A 16,871-nucleotide genomic window follows, 5' to 3' on the forward strand; every position below is an offset into this window, starting at 1 on the left:
CTCCCCCTGCCCTCTCTCTCTCTCTCTCCCCTGCCCTCTCTCTCTCTCTCTCCCCTGCCCTCTCTCTCTCTCTCTCCCCTGCCCTCTCTCTCTCTCTCTCCCCTGCCCTCTCTCTCTCTCTCTCCCCTGCCCTCTCTCTCTCTCTCTCCCCTGCCCTCTCTCTCTCTCTCTCCCCCTAGCCCCTCTCTCTCTCTCTCTCCCCCGAGCCCTCTCTCTCTCTCTCTCCCCCTAGCCCTCTCTCTCTCTCTCTCCCCCTAGCCCTCTCTCTCTCTCTCTCCCCCTAGCCCTCTCTCTCTCTCTCTCCCCCTAGCCCTCTCTCTCTCTCTCTCTCTCTCTCTCTCCCCCTAGCCCTCTCTCTCTCTCTCTCCCCCTAGCCCTCTCTCTCTCTCTCTCCCCCTAGCCCTCTCTCTCTCTCTCTCCCCCTAGCCCTCTCTCTCTCTCTCTCTCTCCCCCTGCCCTCTCTCTCTCTCTCTCCCCTGCCCTCTCTCTCTCTCTCTCTCCCCTGCCCTCTCTCTCTCTCTCTCTCCCCTGCCCTCTCTCTCTCTCTCTCCCCTAGCCCCCTCTCTCTCTCTCTCCCCCTAGCCCTCTCTCTCTCTCTCTCCCTCCAGCCCTCTCTCTCTCTCTCTCCCCCTAGCCCTCTCTCTCTCTCTCTCTCCCCCTAGCCCACTCTCTCTCTCTCTCCCCCTAGCCCTCTCTCTCTCTCTCTCTCTCTCACCCCCAGCCCTCTCTCTCTCTCTCTCTCCCCTAGCCCTCCTCTCTCTCTCCCCCCCAGCCCTCTCTCTCTCTCTCCCCCCAGCCCTCTCTCTCTCTCTCCCCCTAGCCCTCTCTCTCTCTCTCTCTCCCCCTAGCCCTCCCTCTCTCTCTCTCCCCCTAGCCCTCTCTCTCTCTCTCCCCCTAGCCCTCTCTCTCTCTCTCTCTCCCCCTAGCCCTCTCTCTCTCTCTCTCCCCCTAGCCTCCCCCTCTCTCTCTCTCCCCCCTAGCCCTCTCTCTCTCTCTCTCTCCCCCTAGCCCTCTCTCTCTCTCTCTCTCCCCCTAGCCCTCTCTCTCTCTCTCTCTCCCCCTAGCCCTCTCTCTCTCTCTCTCTCTCTCTCTCCCCCTAGCCCTCTCTCTCTCTCTCTCTCTCTCCCCCTAGCCCTCTCTCTCTCTCTCTCTCTCCCCCTGCCCTCTCTCTCTCTCTCTCTCTCTCTCTCTCCCCCTAGCCCTCTCTCTCTCTCTCTCTCCCCCTAGCCCTCTCTCTCTCTCTCTCTCTCCAGCCCTCGCTCTCTCTCTCTCTCTCCAGCCCTCTCTCTCTCTCTCTCTCTCCAGCCCTCTCTCTCTCTCTCTCTCTCCAGCCCTCTCTCTCTCTCTCTCTCTCCCCCTAGCCCTCTCTCTCTCTCTCTCTCCCCCTAGCCCTCTCTCTCTCTCTCTCTCCCCCTAGCCCTCTCTCTCTCTCTCTCTCCCCCTAGCCCCTCTCTCTCTCTCTCTCCCCCTAGCCCTCTCTCTCTCTCTCTCTCTCTCCCCCTAGCCCTCTCTCTCTCTCTCTCTCTCCCCCTAGCCCTCTCTCTCTCTCTCTCTCCCCCTAGCCCTAGCCCTCTCTCTCTCTCCCCCCTAGCCCTAGCCCTCTCTCTCTCTCTCTCTCCCCCTAGCCCTCTCTCTCTCTCTCTCCCCCCAACCCTCTCTCTCTCTCTCTCCCCCCCCCAACCCTCTCTCTCTCCCCCCACCAACCCTCTCTCTCTCCCCCCACCAACCCTCTCTCTCTTCCCCCCTAGCCCTCTCTCTCTCTCTCTCTCTCTCTCTCTCTCCCTGGCCCTCTCTCTCTCTCTCTCTCTCTCTCCCCCTGGCCCTCTCTCTCTCTCTCTCTCCACTCTCTCTCTCTCTCTCCGCCCTCTCTCTCTCTCTCCCTGGCCCTCTCTCTCTCTCTCCCCTAGCCCTCTCTCTCTCTCTCCCCTAGCCCTCTCTCTCTCTCTCTCTCTCTCTCTCCTCTCCCCCTAGCCCTCTCTCTCTCTCTCCTCTCCCCCTAGCCCTCTCTCTCTCTCTCTCTCCCCCCCTAGCCCTCTCTCTGTTCTCCATTAAGACACTCCTTCAAACTTAGCTCTTTAGCCAATCATGTCCTCACTTGTCATACAAACTAGGAGCAGCAGTAGGTCACTTGGCCCTTGGAGCCTGCTCCGTTATTCAATAGGATCATGGCTGATCTGAGTCCTGCCTACTCCTGGTAACCCTTCACCCCTTTGCTTATCAAGAATCTATCCAGCTCTGCCTTGAAAACATTCAGAGACTCTGCTTCCACCACCTTTTGAGGTAGACAGTTCCAAAGACTCACAACCCTCAAGAGAAGAAATTTCTCCTCATCTGTCCGAAAGGAGTGACCCTTTATTTTGAAACAGTGACCCCTAGTTCTAGATTCTCCCACTTGAGGAAACATCTGCTGCACATCCACCCTGTCAAGACCCCTCATCCCCTCTTATATGTTTCAGTCAAGCCGCCTCTTACTCTATTAAGCAAGCCTAACCCGTCCAATCTTTCCCCATAAGATAACCTGCCCAATCCTGATTTCCAGTAACTCATGTGTAAAATTTTTTTGGCTGGGAACCCTCCTGTAACATGATTTGGGGGACAGTGCACCACACGACTGCCGCTACATAAAAGCAAGTTGTTGTTATATTCTTAGCATGCAAAAAACAACACACGTGATGCCCTTACCCAGCAGGCCGTCCACACTCACCCACCTTGATTGCCTTGTCACTCCGAATTTTCTCCTCCAGCTCCGTGAACGACTTCGATGCAAATGGGGGGCGGCCGAATAAAGCTTCTGCAGTGGAACCAGAGCACGCCGGGGGTCAATGAGGCCCCTTTTCACATCCGTCTTACAGAGTCTATGTACAGCAGCCCACCCTCATCCCTACACTCAGAGGGACTGTTAGAGCAGGAGCTGCTCATGGGCTACGCACTGTGAACATGGGAAGAATAGTAAAGGGCAAAGGGGCAAGACAGGGATGTGGAATTCTGCAGACGTTGGGGATAACGCGGTGGAATGGGAATGTCACTGGGCTAGGAATCCAGAGGCCCAGGCTATTGCTCTGGGTACATGGGTTCAAATCCCGCCCCCCCCCCCCCCCAAAAATCTGTAACTGAACGTCAGTCTCACTAAAGGTGGGAGCGAAACTATCATCGATTGTCATAAAAACCCATCTGGGCTCACCACATGCCCCTCAGGGAAGGAAATCTGCCACCCTTACCCGGTCTGTGAAGTATGAAAAATAAAGAATAAAAGGGTTTGAATGTAGCAGGGTCCTTCCTGATTTTGGGATAAGGGGTCCGGTACCTGTATTACCGTTCGTGCTTCTTGCTGGATTTTCAAATTGACTCCCCCTATGTGCCAAGCACCAAATATTCCTCCACATCAGATTAAAGTGGGGAACCATCATACAGACTCCAATTCTTAACTCCTTCCCCCACTGGGTCTCAAAGCTGTGCAACTCCTCAACCTTTCCTTCCTTCTCCAAGGCTCACAGGAACAGGAGAACGAGGCTATTCAGCCCCTTGAGCCAGTTCCACCATTAGATCATGGCTGATCTGTGACCTAACTCCATACACCCACTTTTGCCCCATACTCCTCAATACCCTTGGTTAACAAAAATCTACCACAGTTTTTCAAATTAACAATTGATCTTGCATCAATTGCCATTTGTCAAAGAGAGTTCCAAACTCCATCCTTTGTGTGTTCCTAACTTCACTCCTGAAAGAAATGGCTCTATTTTTTTAGACTCTGCCACCTAGACCTAGACTCCCCAACTAGCAGAAATAGTTTCTCTCTATCTGCTCTATCAATCCCTCTTAATATCTTGAAAAAGTCAATCAAATCACTCCCAGCCTTCTAACTTCCAGGGTTTACAACCCTAGTTTGTGTAATCTCTCCTCATTATTTAATCCTTGGTATCTTTCTACACAGGACCCCTTCCAAGGCCAATATATTCTTCCGAAGGTGAGGTGCCCAGAGTTGCGCAAAGCAGGAACAAAGGAGCAAGGCCATTCAGCCCTTCGAGCCTGCTCTGCCATTCAATAAGATCATGGCTGATCTGGTTGTGGTCTTAACTCCACCTTCTCAGCTGCTCCCCATAACCCCTCACTCCCTGGTCAATCAAAAATCCACCTAACTCTGCCTTGAATAAATTCAATGATCCAGTCCCACTGCTTTCTGGGGAAGAGAATTTCACATAATAACGACCCTTCGAGAGGAAAAAAAATTCTCCTCATTTCCATCTTAAGAGGGATAGACCATAAGACGTAGGAGCAGGAGTAGGCCATTCAGCCCATCGAGTCTGCTCCGCCATTCAATGAGATCATGGCTGATCTGATAATCCTCAACTCCACTTTCCTGCCTTTTCCCCCCATAACCCTTGATTCCCTTACTGATTAAAAATCTGTCTATCTCAGCCTTGAATATACTTACAACCCAGCCTCTACAGCTCACTGCAGTAAAGAATTCCACAGATTGACTCCCTCAGAGAAGAAATTCCTCCTCATTTCCATCTTAAGTGGGTGGCCCCTTACTCTGAGATTATGCCCTCTGGTCCTAGACCAAGCAAGCAGCACTTGCTTAGCAATAACCTGCTCACTGGCTCTAGCGGAACCCAAGCTGAGTCTCACTCAGCTCCTGAGCTCATTACAGCCTTGGTTCAAACATGGACAAAAGAGCTGAACTCCCAAGGTGAGGTGAGAGTGACTGTCCTTGACATCAAGGCAGCATTTGACCGAGTGTGGCATCAAGAAGCCCTAGCAAAACTGAAGTCAATGGGAATCAGGGGGAAAACTCTCCACTGGCTGGAGTCATACCGAGCACAAAGGAAGATGGTTGTGGTTGCTGGAGGTCAGTCATCTCAGCTCCAGGACATCACTGCAGGAGTTCCTCAGGGTAGTGTCCTAGGCCCAACCATCTTCAGCTGTTTCTTCAATGACCTTCCTTCCATCATAAGGTCAGAAGTGGGGATGTTCACTGATGATTTCACAATGTGCAGCACCATTCATGACTCCTCAGATACTGAAGCAGCCCATGTCCAAATGCAGCAAGACCTGGACAATATCCAGGTTTGGGCTGACAAGTGACAAGTAACATTCGCGCCACACAAGTGCCAGGTAATGACCATCTCTAACAAGACAGAATCTAACCATCGCCCCTTGATGTTCAATGGCATTACCATCACTGAATCTCCCATATCAACATCCTGGGGGTTACCATTGACCAGAAGCTGAACTGGACTAGCCATATAAATACTGTGGCTACAGGAGCAGTAAAGAATTCCACAGAGGCTAGGAATCGTGCGATGAGTAACTCACTTCCCGACTCCCCAAAGCCTGTCCACCATCTACAAGGCACAAGTCAGGAGTGTGATGGAATACTCCCCACTTGCCTGGATGAGTACAGCTCCCACAACACTCAAGAAGCTCGACACCGTGCAGGGCAAAGCAGCCTGCTTGATTGGCACCACAACCACAAACATGCACTCCCTCCACCACCGACACACAGTAGCATCTACAACTTGCACCAAGACTCCTTAGACAGCACCTTTCAAACCAACAACCACTAACATCTAGAAGGACAAAGGCAGCAGATAGATGGGAACAGCATCACCTAAAAGTTCCCCTCCAAGCCACTCATCATCCTGACTTGGAAATATATTGGCCGTTCCTTCACTGTCACTGGGTCAAAATCCTGGAACTCCCTCCCTAACATCACTGTGGGTGTACCTACACCACATGGACTGCAGTAGTTCAAGAAGGCAACTCACCACCACCTTCTCAAGGGCAACTAGGGATGGGCAATAACATCCCACGAATGAATAAAGAAACTCTCCTACAAAGGGAAACAACATCTCAGCATCTGCCCTGTCAAGCCCCCAAAGAATCTTATATATTTCAATAAGGTCGCCTCTCATTCTCCTAAACTCCAATGAGTACAGGCCCAACCTGCCCAACCTCTCCTCATAAGAAAATCCGACCATACCTGTCAACAACCTAGTGAACCTTCTCTGGACTGCCTTCAATGCCAGTATATCTTTCCTTAAATAAAGGGACCAAAATTGTTCACAGTATTCTAGGTGTGGTTTAACTAGTGCCTTATATAGTTTTAGCAAGACTTCCCTATTTTTATACTCCATTCCCTTTGAAATAAAGGTCAACATTCCATTTTCCTTCCCTATTATCCGCTGAACTTTTATGTTAGCTTTTTGTGATTCATTTCACAAAGACCCCCAAATCCCTCTGTGCTGCAGATTTTTGCAATCTTTCTCCAGTTAAATAATATTCAGCTCCTCTATTCTTCCTGCCAAAGTGCATAACCTCACACTTTCCCACATCATATTCCATCTGCCAAGTTTTTGCCCATTCACTCACCCTGGCTATATCCATCTGTAGACTCTGTTTGTCATCCTCACCACTTGCCTTCCCACCTATTTATTGTGTCATCCGCAAACTTGGCGATAGTACATTCACTTCCCTCATCCAAGTCATTAATATATATTGTAAACAATTGTGGCCCCAGCACTGAACCCTGTGGCACTCCACTAGTTACAGGTTGCCATCCTGAAAATGCCCCCCCTTTTCCCAACTCTGTCTTCTATTAGTTAGCGAATCCTCTATCCATGCTAATATACTGTCCCCAAAACCATGGGCTCTTACCTCATCAAGTAGCTTTATGTGCAGTACCTTATCGAACACCTTTTGGAAATCCAAATATATTATGTCTACTGGTTCCTTGTTATCTATCCTGCTTGTTACCTCCTCAAAGAATTATAATAAATTTTTCAGGTATGATTTCCCCTTCATGAAGCCTTGCTGTCTCTGCTTGATTAGATTATGTATTTCTAAATGCTCTGCTATTACATCCTTTATTATAGATTCCAACATTTTCCCAATGACAGACGTTAAGCTAACTGCCCTATAGTTACCTGGTTTTTGAACAAGGGTGTTACATTGGCAGTTTTCCAATCCTCTGGGACTTTTCCAGAATCTAAGGATTATTGGAAGATTACTACCAGTGCATCCACTATCTCTGCAGCTACTTCCTTTAATATCCTAAGATGCAACCCATCAGGTCCAGGGGACTTATTGACCTTTAGCCCCATTAGTTTCCCTAGTACTTTTTCTCTAGTGATAGTTATTGTATTTATTTCCTCCCCGCCTTTTGCCCCTTGATTATTTAATATTTTTGGAATGCTATTAGTGTCTTCTACCGTGAAGACTGATGCAAAGTATTTATTCAACTGCTCTGCCATTTCCTGGTTCCCCATTATTATTTCCCAGCCTCATTCTCTAAGGGGCCTATGTTCACTTTGGCTTCTCTCTTCCTTTTTATATATTTAAAGAAGCTCTTACTGTCTGCTTTCATATTACTTGCTAGTTCACCCTCAAAGTTTATTTTCTCCCTTTTTTGGTCATCCTTTGTTGGTTTTTAAAACTCTCTCAATCCTCTGGCTTACCACTAATATTTGCCACGTTGTATGTTTTTTCTTTCAATTTGATACCACCCTTAACCTCCTTGGTTGACCATGGTTGGTTTATTCCCTTCCTAAAATCCTTCCTGGCTCTAGCTCTTATTCTTGGATTGTGTCCCCTAGTTCTAGTCTCTCCCACAAGTGGAAACACCCTCCCAGTCTCCACCCTATCAAATCCCCTCAGGTCTTATATGTTTCAATAAGATCACGAAAACCACTTTGTCAATAAGATAACCCAAGTGTGGTCTAACAAGGGCTTTGTAAAACTGAAACAACTCCTATCTCCTCTAGTTTTAAGTTTCTAAAAACGCATTCCAAGATGTTTGGAGGGAAGGGGAGGGTTGAAATGGGAGAGTCACTAATTTCTTGAATAATCCCACCAGACTCCCTACTTCCTTTTCCCAAATATTGCTATCCGACATTTCAGCTCACCGTACAGGATAACTCCCACTGACCACAGGTCCACTCGAGCATCATACTGCTGCCGACAAACCATCTCTGGTGCCATATACAAAGGGGATCCCCGCAGGACGTATTTCTCATCCCAGGGAGACATGTGCTGAGCGAAGCCGAAATCTGGAGATAAAACAAGACATCAGATCAAAGCCGGGCATCTTCTAAAAGGAGAACGTTTTTGCTGCATGAATTTGGTACAACAACAGCAAATTGCATTTATATAGCACCTTTAATGTTGTAAAACAAGGCAATTGACTGGAGTGTTATCACAGAGTGGGCCACAGTAGGAGATATTGTGATAGGAGACCCATTAAAGGAGGTAGATTTTAAGCAATGTCTTATAGAGTATAGGAGTGAGTGAGGCAGCGAGGGAATCCCAGAGCTTTGAGTCCTGGACTAATAAGCCAGGAGTCCAGGCAAGTGCTCTGGGGATACAGAGATAAAAACAAAAAAACTGCGGATGCTGGAAATCCAAAACAAAAACAGAACTACCTGGAAAAACTCAGCAGGTCTGGCAGCATCGGCGGAGAAGAAAAGAGTTGACGTTTCGAGTCCTCATGACCCTTCGACAGAACTGCAGTTCTGTCGAAGGGTCATGAGGACTCGAAACGTCAACTCTTTTCTTCTCCGCCGATGCTGCCAGACCTGCTGAGTTTTTCCAGGTAGTTCTGTTTTTGCTCTGGGGATACAGGTTCACCAACGATAGTGGAATTTAAACTCAATGAATAAATCTGGAATATAAATCTAGTCTCAGTAATGGTGACCATGACAACCATCATGAAAAACCCAGCTGGTTCCTTTAGGGAAGGAAATCTGCCATCCTTACCTGGTCTGGCCTACATGTAACTCCAGACCCACCGCAATGTGGTTGACTGCTAACTGCCCTCCGAAATGCTGTGGCAGACCACTTCGTTCAAGGGCAATTAGGGATGGGCAACAAATGCTGACCTTACCAGCCATACCCACATCCCATGAAAAAAGCAATCAAGTTCTCCCTGGCAACCTAATTATACCACGACCAACATCACTTTAAAAAAAAAACAGGTTCTTATCCATTACTGCTAGTGGGAGCTTGTTTTGCTACCATGTTTACTACATTACAACAATTCAGAAAGTACTTCATTGACTGGAAAGTGCTTTTGGGGCATCCTGAGGTGAGGGAAGGTGCTATATAAATGTAAGTCTTTCTTTTCTTTATGTATCGACCTTTGTTGCAATTTAGGAAACAGTTTTTTTTGGGGGGGTGGGGTTTAGAAAGAAAGCAGGCATCAACTCACCAGCAAGCTTGAGATGAGGGGTGGTCAGGGAACTAAGCAGGATATTCTGTGGCTTCAGGTCGAGGTGGGAGATATTCCGCTGGTGGAGATACTGGAGAGCTGAGGCTGAGGGAGGAGGGCAGAAAGAAAAAAGAAGGCTGAATTGTGGAAGTGATAAACTTCTTAATAACTTCTAATACTCGTAGTAACTTTTTTGTGTAATAATTATGCACATTTTTCTTTTCGTAAGAACAAAACTGTCCCATCCCATAAAATTCACCTCTTCCTTTTACCACCGGCTAACTTTGAAATCTTGAGCTAACTATCATGGTGAGTGTTTCCCCAGAGACTCCTCCCTCTAGCCAAAGCTAGGCGATTCCTCCAGCCCCATTTAAATCTTACAAACTTGGCCTCTTCAATCGGACTCCTGAATAGTGTTTAGATAATGCTGCTTTCAGTTTGTTTGCTATAGTAAAGGTCTTAAAGCTTGAAATCTTGATTTGTGTTCCTTCCAGTCAGTCACTGGAAATTCAAATATCTTTTTGAAAAGTTATCCGTCACTATGGAGATCGTAATAATTGTCGGTGGGCCAAAAACCTGCAACTCCCGGTAATATCTTGGTCTTGCGCTTTTCTTCAGTGTTACTAATTAGATGCTTGTAAGATTGATTTGTTTTGAGGCTGCCTCTTCAATTTAAGGTTCAATTTTTAGGTTAAAATGGTGGAATGAAGAGAAGGGTCATTTGATCTGTTCTGAATTCTGCCTGACAACAAGTTTGGTTGTTAAAGATTAAGGGTGGGGGGATGCAAAATTATACTCTAAACTGTCTTTTTAATTCCAAGATTGAATGAAGTTGGGTACTTAAAAGATAATCAGCATTCCTACCTGGATACAAGGCCCGTGCAATTCACATTGCCATGGAGATGGGCTTTGAGAGGGGAACAGGCCATAAAACAAAATCATTGCAGCATCAGCTTACAGGTTTCTTTCTCATGATATCCCTGAATCTCACAGGCAAGACAGCCTGCGAGAAATCAGAGAGAGAGCAGAGCAGAGAATTAAAGGCAGCCAGTCTCTACTGTTCACCGCACAGAATGCAGGTGGGAGCTCGCGCTTGGAATAAAGAGACCAAGTTCGTGAGGATTTAAATGGGACTGGGAGATTCATATAGCTTTGGCTAGGGGGTGGAATCTCAAGGGTAAACGATACTGTGAAAGTCAGTTCGAGGTTTTGAAGTAATCCAGCTGGAAAAGGAAAAGGAAAGCAAGCTATTGGGAGCTGAGAATAACTTTGGACTGGTTCCTGGAGAATTAACTGTCCATTTAAGGTAAGAATAACGTTTAAGTGTGGAGGGGAATTTTCTGACAATTTAAAAGTTAAAAGGGGGGTCTTTTCTGCCTACTAAAATTGTGTTTAGACACTGTTGCTTTTGTTTGTTACAGTAAAAGTATTAAAACTTGCAATCTTGTCATGTCATCCTCCCAGTCAGTCACTGGAAATTCAAGTATCTTTTTAAAAAGTTATTCTCTACGGAAATCATAATTGTCGCTGGGTTAAAACCCTGGAACTCCCTTCCTAACAGTACTTTGCGTGTACCTGCACCAGACAGGCTCAAGGAGGAGGCTCACCACCACCTTCTCAAGAGCAATTAGGGTTGGGCAACAAATTCTGGCCTTGCCAGTGATGCCCACATACCATGAAAGAATCAGGTCCTTTCGCCAGAACTCAAATAACGACAGGTCATTGCCCAGAATACTGGGCATTTTGTGGCATTTTTCAATTTTATTTTGGGCTGGGCTGAGTTTGTTTTCAAACTGGAATAAGATAACAAGCAACCCATCATGGTTTAGCGTGACGATGCGCCAGCTTTTCGTTGCAAATTGTTAAGCAGCTACAGGTGAGATTTATGCCTCATGCATTAATTTTAGTCGAGGCCCACTCCAGAACTTAGCCACAGAATCTAGCGCAGTGCTGAGGGAGTGCTGCACTTGTTGGAGGCACTGTCTTTTGGATAAGACATTAAACCCGCAGGTAAATATAAGACTATTCCAAACAGCAGGAGAGTATTCCCGTGGGGTGGGATCCAGGTCAATATTTATTCCGCCACTAATAACTGGCCATCCGTCTTACGACCTGTTTGTGGGATCTTGCTGTGCAAAAACGGGGTGGCATACACACCAGGAATGGCTGTTCTTCAATACAGCAGGAGAAGAAATATTTGCATTTATGCAGCACCTTTCGTAACTCCAGGATGTCCCAAAGTGCTTTACAGCCAATGAACTACTTTTGAAGTACAGTCACTGTTGTAATGTAAGAAACGTGGCCGCCAATTTGTGCACAGCAAGATCCCACATATAACAATGTGATAATGATCAGATAAATCTGTTTTTGAGATGTTGATTGAGGAGTAAATATTGGCCAGGACACCAGGGATAACTCCCCTGCTCCTCTTCTAATAGCATTGAGGGATCTTTTATCTCCACTTGAGGCATCAGTTGAGTGTCTCATCTGAAAGATGGTACCTCCAACAATACAGCGCTCCCTCAGTACTGGCACTAGAGTGTCAGCTTAGGTTTTGAGCTCAAGTCTCTGGAGTGGGACTTGAATCCAAGACCTTCTGACTCAGGTGAGAGTGCTACCCACTGAGCCACTGGGCTGATGCTATTGTTGTCCCTGAAGCGCTCTGGGACGTCCTGTGGATAGGAAAGGTGATATGCCAATGCAGTTCCCTTATCTCTTACCCAGCTGCTGCAGAAAGCGCCTGGCCACTTGTTCAGGAAGCATCCTGCGACTGCGGATGAAGTGGGAGAGATCGCCGCCGGCACAGAACTCCATGATGAGGTAAATGTTCACGTTGTCCCACTGCCGAGTCAGGGTCAAAGTGCACGTTAAAAACTGCGGCAACCAGAGCCGCCAACATCACCCCCGCCCACCCTGCAATCAAGTCATTTCCCACTACCAGCAATACCCAAAATATTCCACAGGGTGGGGAGGTCCCCTGTTAATAGACCTAATCGCTCCAGTCCACAGAAGGCAGTGCAGTTCCTTGGAGTATTGACATTGGAGGGATGATTCCGAATTCCAGAATTCCCAGTGGGAAAGAGGAGTGGGTATTCCAATGGGAGGTGATCGCAGGCTGCTATCCACAACCTACAACTTTATAACTGGCCTGTTGGCTGCAGGATTGAGGACTTTCTTTTATTGATTATATAAATATTGGAGACTGGGGAGAAAGCCGGTTTCACTGATTAATTCAGTCACGTACCAAAGAATCTGTTCCTTTTCCAATTGGCTGTGGCATCTGAAGGATGAACCAATGGTGGGCATGAGGGGCAGGGTGGGAAAGAAGGTCACATGATAAAACCTTCCAGGAATATGTCCAGCTCAAGGTGGATCGATGACGAGTTAGCTGAGGTGAGTTAGTCAGGTCACCAAGACTGGCCAGGGCTCCCCTTCCTGATGGCTAGCCAGTGACTCCTCTCTGGATTCATAGGTTCAGCCTCCCTCGAATTCCCTGACTCCACTCCACCCAACTGGTACTCAGCGCTCGATGAAATCCCCAAGTGTCTGGCAGCAAGGTCAGCACAGGTCAGACCCATGGGGAGGGAAGGGAAACCAAGCTCGGTGCAGGCACAGGCACGAGCACCCAGACCAACATGCACACCGACACACACCCAAAAAACAAAATACTCCAGGCAATCAGAAACAGGCTGCAAACACTCAGCAAGTTAGGCGGCCTCTGTAAAGGCAAGAAGAATGTCGATGTCACTCGGATGGGAGAAATAAGTAAAGTGGGTGGAAGCCCTTTGTTGGGGACTGAAGTTACTTATCCAGCTCTGTTAACCTTATACATTTATCCTGCTCCCGTTTTCACACAATCTCAGCTCAAACCCACTTGAAAATCCTTCAGCTGCACGATATGAGGATGTCTGACCGTCTTCAGGATCTCGATCTCAGTCAACAGGTTCTCCACAGAGGCTTTGTTCAAACTTTTCTTACTCACACACTTAATGGCGACCACCTCTCGACTGTTCACCTGTTGGAAGACAGCGGGGAGGTCTCCATTAAGAGAAATGGGTGGGCAGTAAAACGCTGACTGATTAGATGGACCGTGCAAATGGGCTGAAGCTGTGAGGAACAATTAATGTATCTTTATATTGGTGCAAGTTATCCAGTTACAGTCAAGTTATTTGTTCATGTGTCACTGTCTTTCTCTAAAACTCATAACGGAAAGCGAATCTCCACTTTTATCTGGAACTTCACAGGGAGCAAACATGGAAGGTCAGTATCCCTAGTTGGGGTACAGTAGCGCTCTTGCCTCAGAATCAGAAAGTCATGGGCTCAAGTCCCACACCAGAGATTCGAGCACTTAACCCAGCCTGCAACACCGAGGGAGTGCTGCAGTGCCAGAGATACCATTTTGTCAGATAAGACGTCAAACCAATATCCTGTCTACTCTCTCAAGTACAAGTAAAAGATTTCATGAGACTATTTCAAAGGGCAGATCTCTCCTCGGTGTTTGGGCCATTATTTGTCCCTCACCCATCACTTAAAAAATAAAGGTCATCAGCTCAATGTCTCATTGCTGTTTGTGGGATCTTGCTTTGTGTAAATTGGCTGATCTGGTGCCTATAACAATGATTGCACATCATAAAGTATCTCATTAATTGTAAACCTTTTCGGGGCATCTGAGGTCATGAAAGGTACAGTATAAATGTTTCTTTCTTTGACATTTTCTCTGCTCCAAAGCAGAGTTGTACATTGATGAAGGAGTCAGGGTTGTTTACGCTTTACACTTTTGTTTATTCTTTCATGGGATGTGGGTGATGTGTGAGGCTCGCATTTGTTGCCCATCCCCAATTTGCCTTGAACTGAGTGGCTTGCAAGGCCATTTCAGGGGACAGTTAAAGAGTCAACAACATTGTTGTGGGTCTGGAGTCACATGTAGGTCAGGCCAGGTAAGGAGGGCAGATTTCCTTCCCTAAAAGGACATTAGTGAACCAGATGGGTTTTACAATAATTGATGATAGCTTCATGGTCACCATTACTGAGACCAGTTTTCAATTCCAGATTTTATTAATTGAATTTAAATTCCACCAGCTGCCGTGGTGGGATTTGAACCCATGTCCCCAGGGCATGTCTCCAGGGACACAGGTTCAAATCTCACCAAGGCAGCTGGTGGAATTTAAGTTCAATTAATTAATAAACGTGGAATTGAAAAACTAGTCTTAGTAATATGTGACCGTGGAACTATTGTTGATTGTCGTAAAAAAATATCCGGTTCACTAATGCCCTTTAGGGAAAGAAATCTGCCATCCTCACCATCTGGAAAAGACAGACTATGTTTTTAAGAGACAGTCTCCAGAGATTGCAGTCTACATGGGCTTTAATTCCACTGACTGTTCAAGGCCATCATGAAAAAATTCCACTTCAGCCACAAATACCAAAGGACTTGAAAACAGTGAACTCTCTTTTTTAAAAAGATTTTAGCATTGAAGATTAAATTTGGTAAGGATGCAATTTCCTTTTGTATATCTTGTAATTCTGCATGTGTGTGTGTGTATGTTGCAAAGGTCAAACTCAATAAAAACAAAAACAAAAACAGAATTACCTGGAAAAACTCAGCAGGTCTGGCAGCATCTGCGGAGAAGAAAAGAGTTGACGTTTCGAGTCCTCATGACCCTTCGACAGAACTAAGTAGAAATAGGAAAGGAGTGAAATATAAGCTGGTTTAAGGTGTGTGTGTGTGTGTGTGTGTGTGTGTGTGTGTGTGTGTGTGTGTGTGTGCTCACGTCAACTCTTTTCTTCTCCGCCAATGCTGCCAGACCTGCTGAGTTTTTCCAGGTAATTCTGTTTTTGTTTTGGATTTCCAGCATCCGCAGTTTTTTGTTTTTATCAATAAAAACGAACCCCCTTTTGTTTCAAACTCGAGAAAGCCTGCCGGACTAGTTTCTTTGTAACCAGCACGTGAAGGGTTAAGCACAGATGTTGAGTAAATGTAACCTTTATCCATACAAAGTCACAAAATAAAAACCCTGTCACAGTCAGACTTGGAGTGGTAGGAGAGGGAAGTCACTTTTACCCCTCCTTATGTGGCCATGACAGGGGTCTTTCACATCGTAAACAGGTAGAGGGGGCCCACTCACACTGTTCCATTCCAGACATAGATCAATGAAAAGTAAATTTAAAACCACTATATAATATAGCAATGGGGAACAGATGCATGAAAATAAATACAAGGTAGTGGAATCCAAGACACATATGATACCCATACAGTTTCTCACCTGTAGCACAGATGCCATTACCCGAATACAATTTCCCACAGGCTTTCTGTTATAGTACCCCTACCAGTCTCTCACCTGTGGCAGGGAAGCTATTGCCTTAACACAGCTTCCTCTAGGCTGTGTACACAAGTACCCCCCCCACCAGTTTCTCACCTGAAGTACAGGTGTCGCTGCACAACACCGTCTGCCACCGGTGTAAATTGCTCACCTTCCTGTAGGCTTTATACACAGTGGCATAGGTGCCACTACCCAGTTTTTCTGTGAGAATGAACTCCTCCAGTTTGGGCGGAGCGCAGCCAGACGCCATCCTAGCAGCTCCATTCAAGGGGGACTGCACCAGCCTAAATACAAATGCAGAGAGAGAGAGAGAGAGAGAGAAATTAAAACCAGAGGTTTAAAATGCAGCCGTCCAAGCTCCACCCACCGCTTTCACTTTGCAAACTGATCCTGCAGTCACCCCGATGCCGGCAACAACTTCCCTCGATGAGAAATGCTTCCGGGGAAGGTGGAACATAAATCAAGGCGATTAAAGTCACGCATCTTGCAATAAACATGAAACAAAACGACTGCATTTTATACATGTAAAAAAAAAATTGCGTTTAATTCAATCAATTCATGCGCGCGTCGCATTTGTAACATTATTTTGCAACATGCCTCTCAATTTACATTGTGCAATTTAAATTCAGGATCTTCGCTACAGGATAAAAACGACCCGGAAAATGCAATGCATTTTTTTTTCTGTTGCTGTGTACGGAAGCAAGTTTTTTTTTCGCAATGCAGAGGAGTAATATTTCGCAACTTCAAATTGAGTAAAGCAAATTAGTGTCAGCTTGGCAGCGACCAGCAGTGACCCAGTGCAGCACTTCCTGTAGTCATCTTCTGGCAAGATGCATTTGCTGTCTCGGTTCCTGCTGAAGAACCGAGTTCTTAAAGGAAGGGTGAGAGTACTCTGCAAGAAGTATCACTCTCTGGGAACGACAGTAAAATCACTTAAGATTGAAAAATGAATCTGTTTTAATGTGTAGCACTTTTGGAAAAAAAATATTTGCAGAGTACTGCTTGGAAGCAAACTGCATGTTGAGTGGTAGGATTATTTCCACTGTCTCACACAGCTCTCCTAAGATTGTGAAGATAATAGGGCTGTGATGTGCCCTTGATCTTGGAGTTGGCACCTTATCAGCCGTATTTGCAACTCTATCACTGTCAAGTTATGTTTTCGAATCAAACTGATTTTGAGAGAGGGTAGACTAACTAGAAGTCTGTTAAACCAGCCATAACGTCATTTCCAAAAGGATTTCATAGCTGGACTAATTTTTACTGTTGAAAGGCAACATATACATGATCACAGAATCACAGAGTGCAGAAGAGGCCCTTCGGCCCATCGATTCTGCATCGACATGTGA

At 46.4% G+C, this 16,871-nt stretch overlaps 1 protein-coding gene across 3 annotated transcripts in view; it reads right to left on the minus strand.

Moving 5' to 3' along the window:
• Positions 1-15,899, minus strand: part of ulk3 (unc-51 like kinase 3) — a 46,071-nt gene extending 30,172 nt beyond the window's left edge. The window contains exons 1-6 of one of the 3 annotated variants that reach the window (XM_041178190.1): positions 15,677-15,899; positions 13,080-13,220; positions 11,926-12,046; positions 9,206-9,310; positions 7,905-8,048; positions 2,709-2,791 (exon numbers count right to left, since the gene is read on the minus strand). In XM_041178190.1, coding sequence (XP_041034124.1) covers positions 2,709-2,791; positions 7,905-8,048; positions 9,206-9,310; positions 11,926-12,046; positions 13,080-13,220; positions 15,677-15,775 — 693 coding nt within the window. In that variant the 5' untranslated portion in view covers positions 15,776-15,899. Of the gene's footprint in view, positions 1-2,708; positions 2,792-7,904; positions 8,049-9,205; positions 9,311-11,925; positions 12,047-13,079; positions 13,221-15,468; positions 15,524-15,621 lie in introns of those variants that run through there. The other 2 variants (XM_041178192.1, XM_041178191.1) reach the window with 2 other exon arrangements.
• Positions 15,900-16,871: the final 972 nt, after the last annotated feature.

Source organism: Carcharodon carcharias, chromosome 32, assembly GCF_017639515.1.
Source record: "Carcharodon carcharias isolate sCarCar2 chromosome 32, sCarCar2.pri, whole genome shotgun sequence".
Taxonomy (NCBI): Eukaryota; Metazoa; Chordata; class Chondrichthyes; order Lamniformes; family Lamnidae; genus Carcharodon; species Carcharodon carcharias.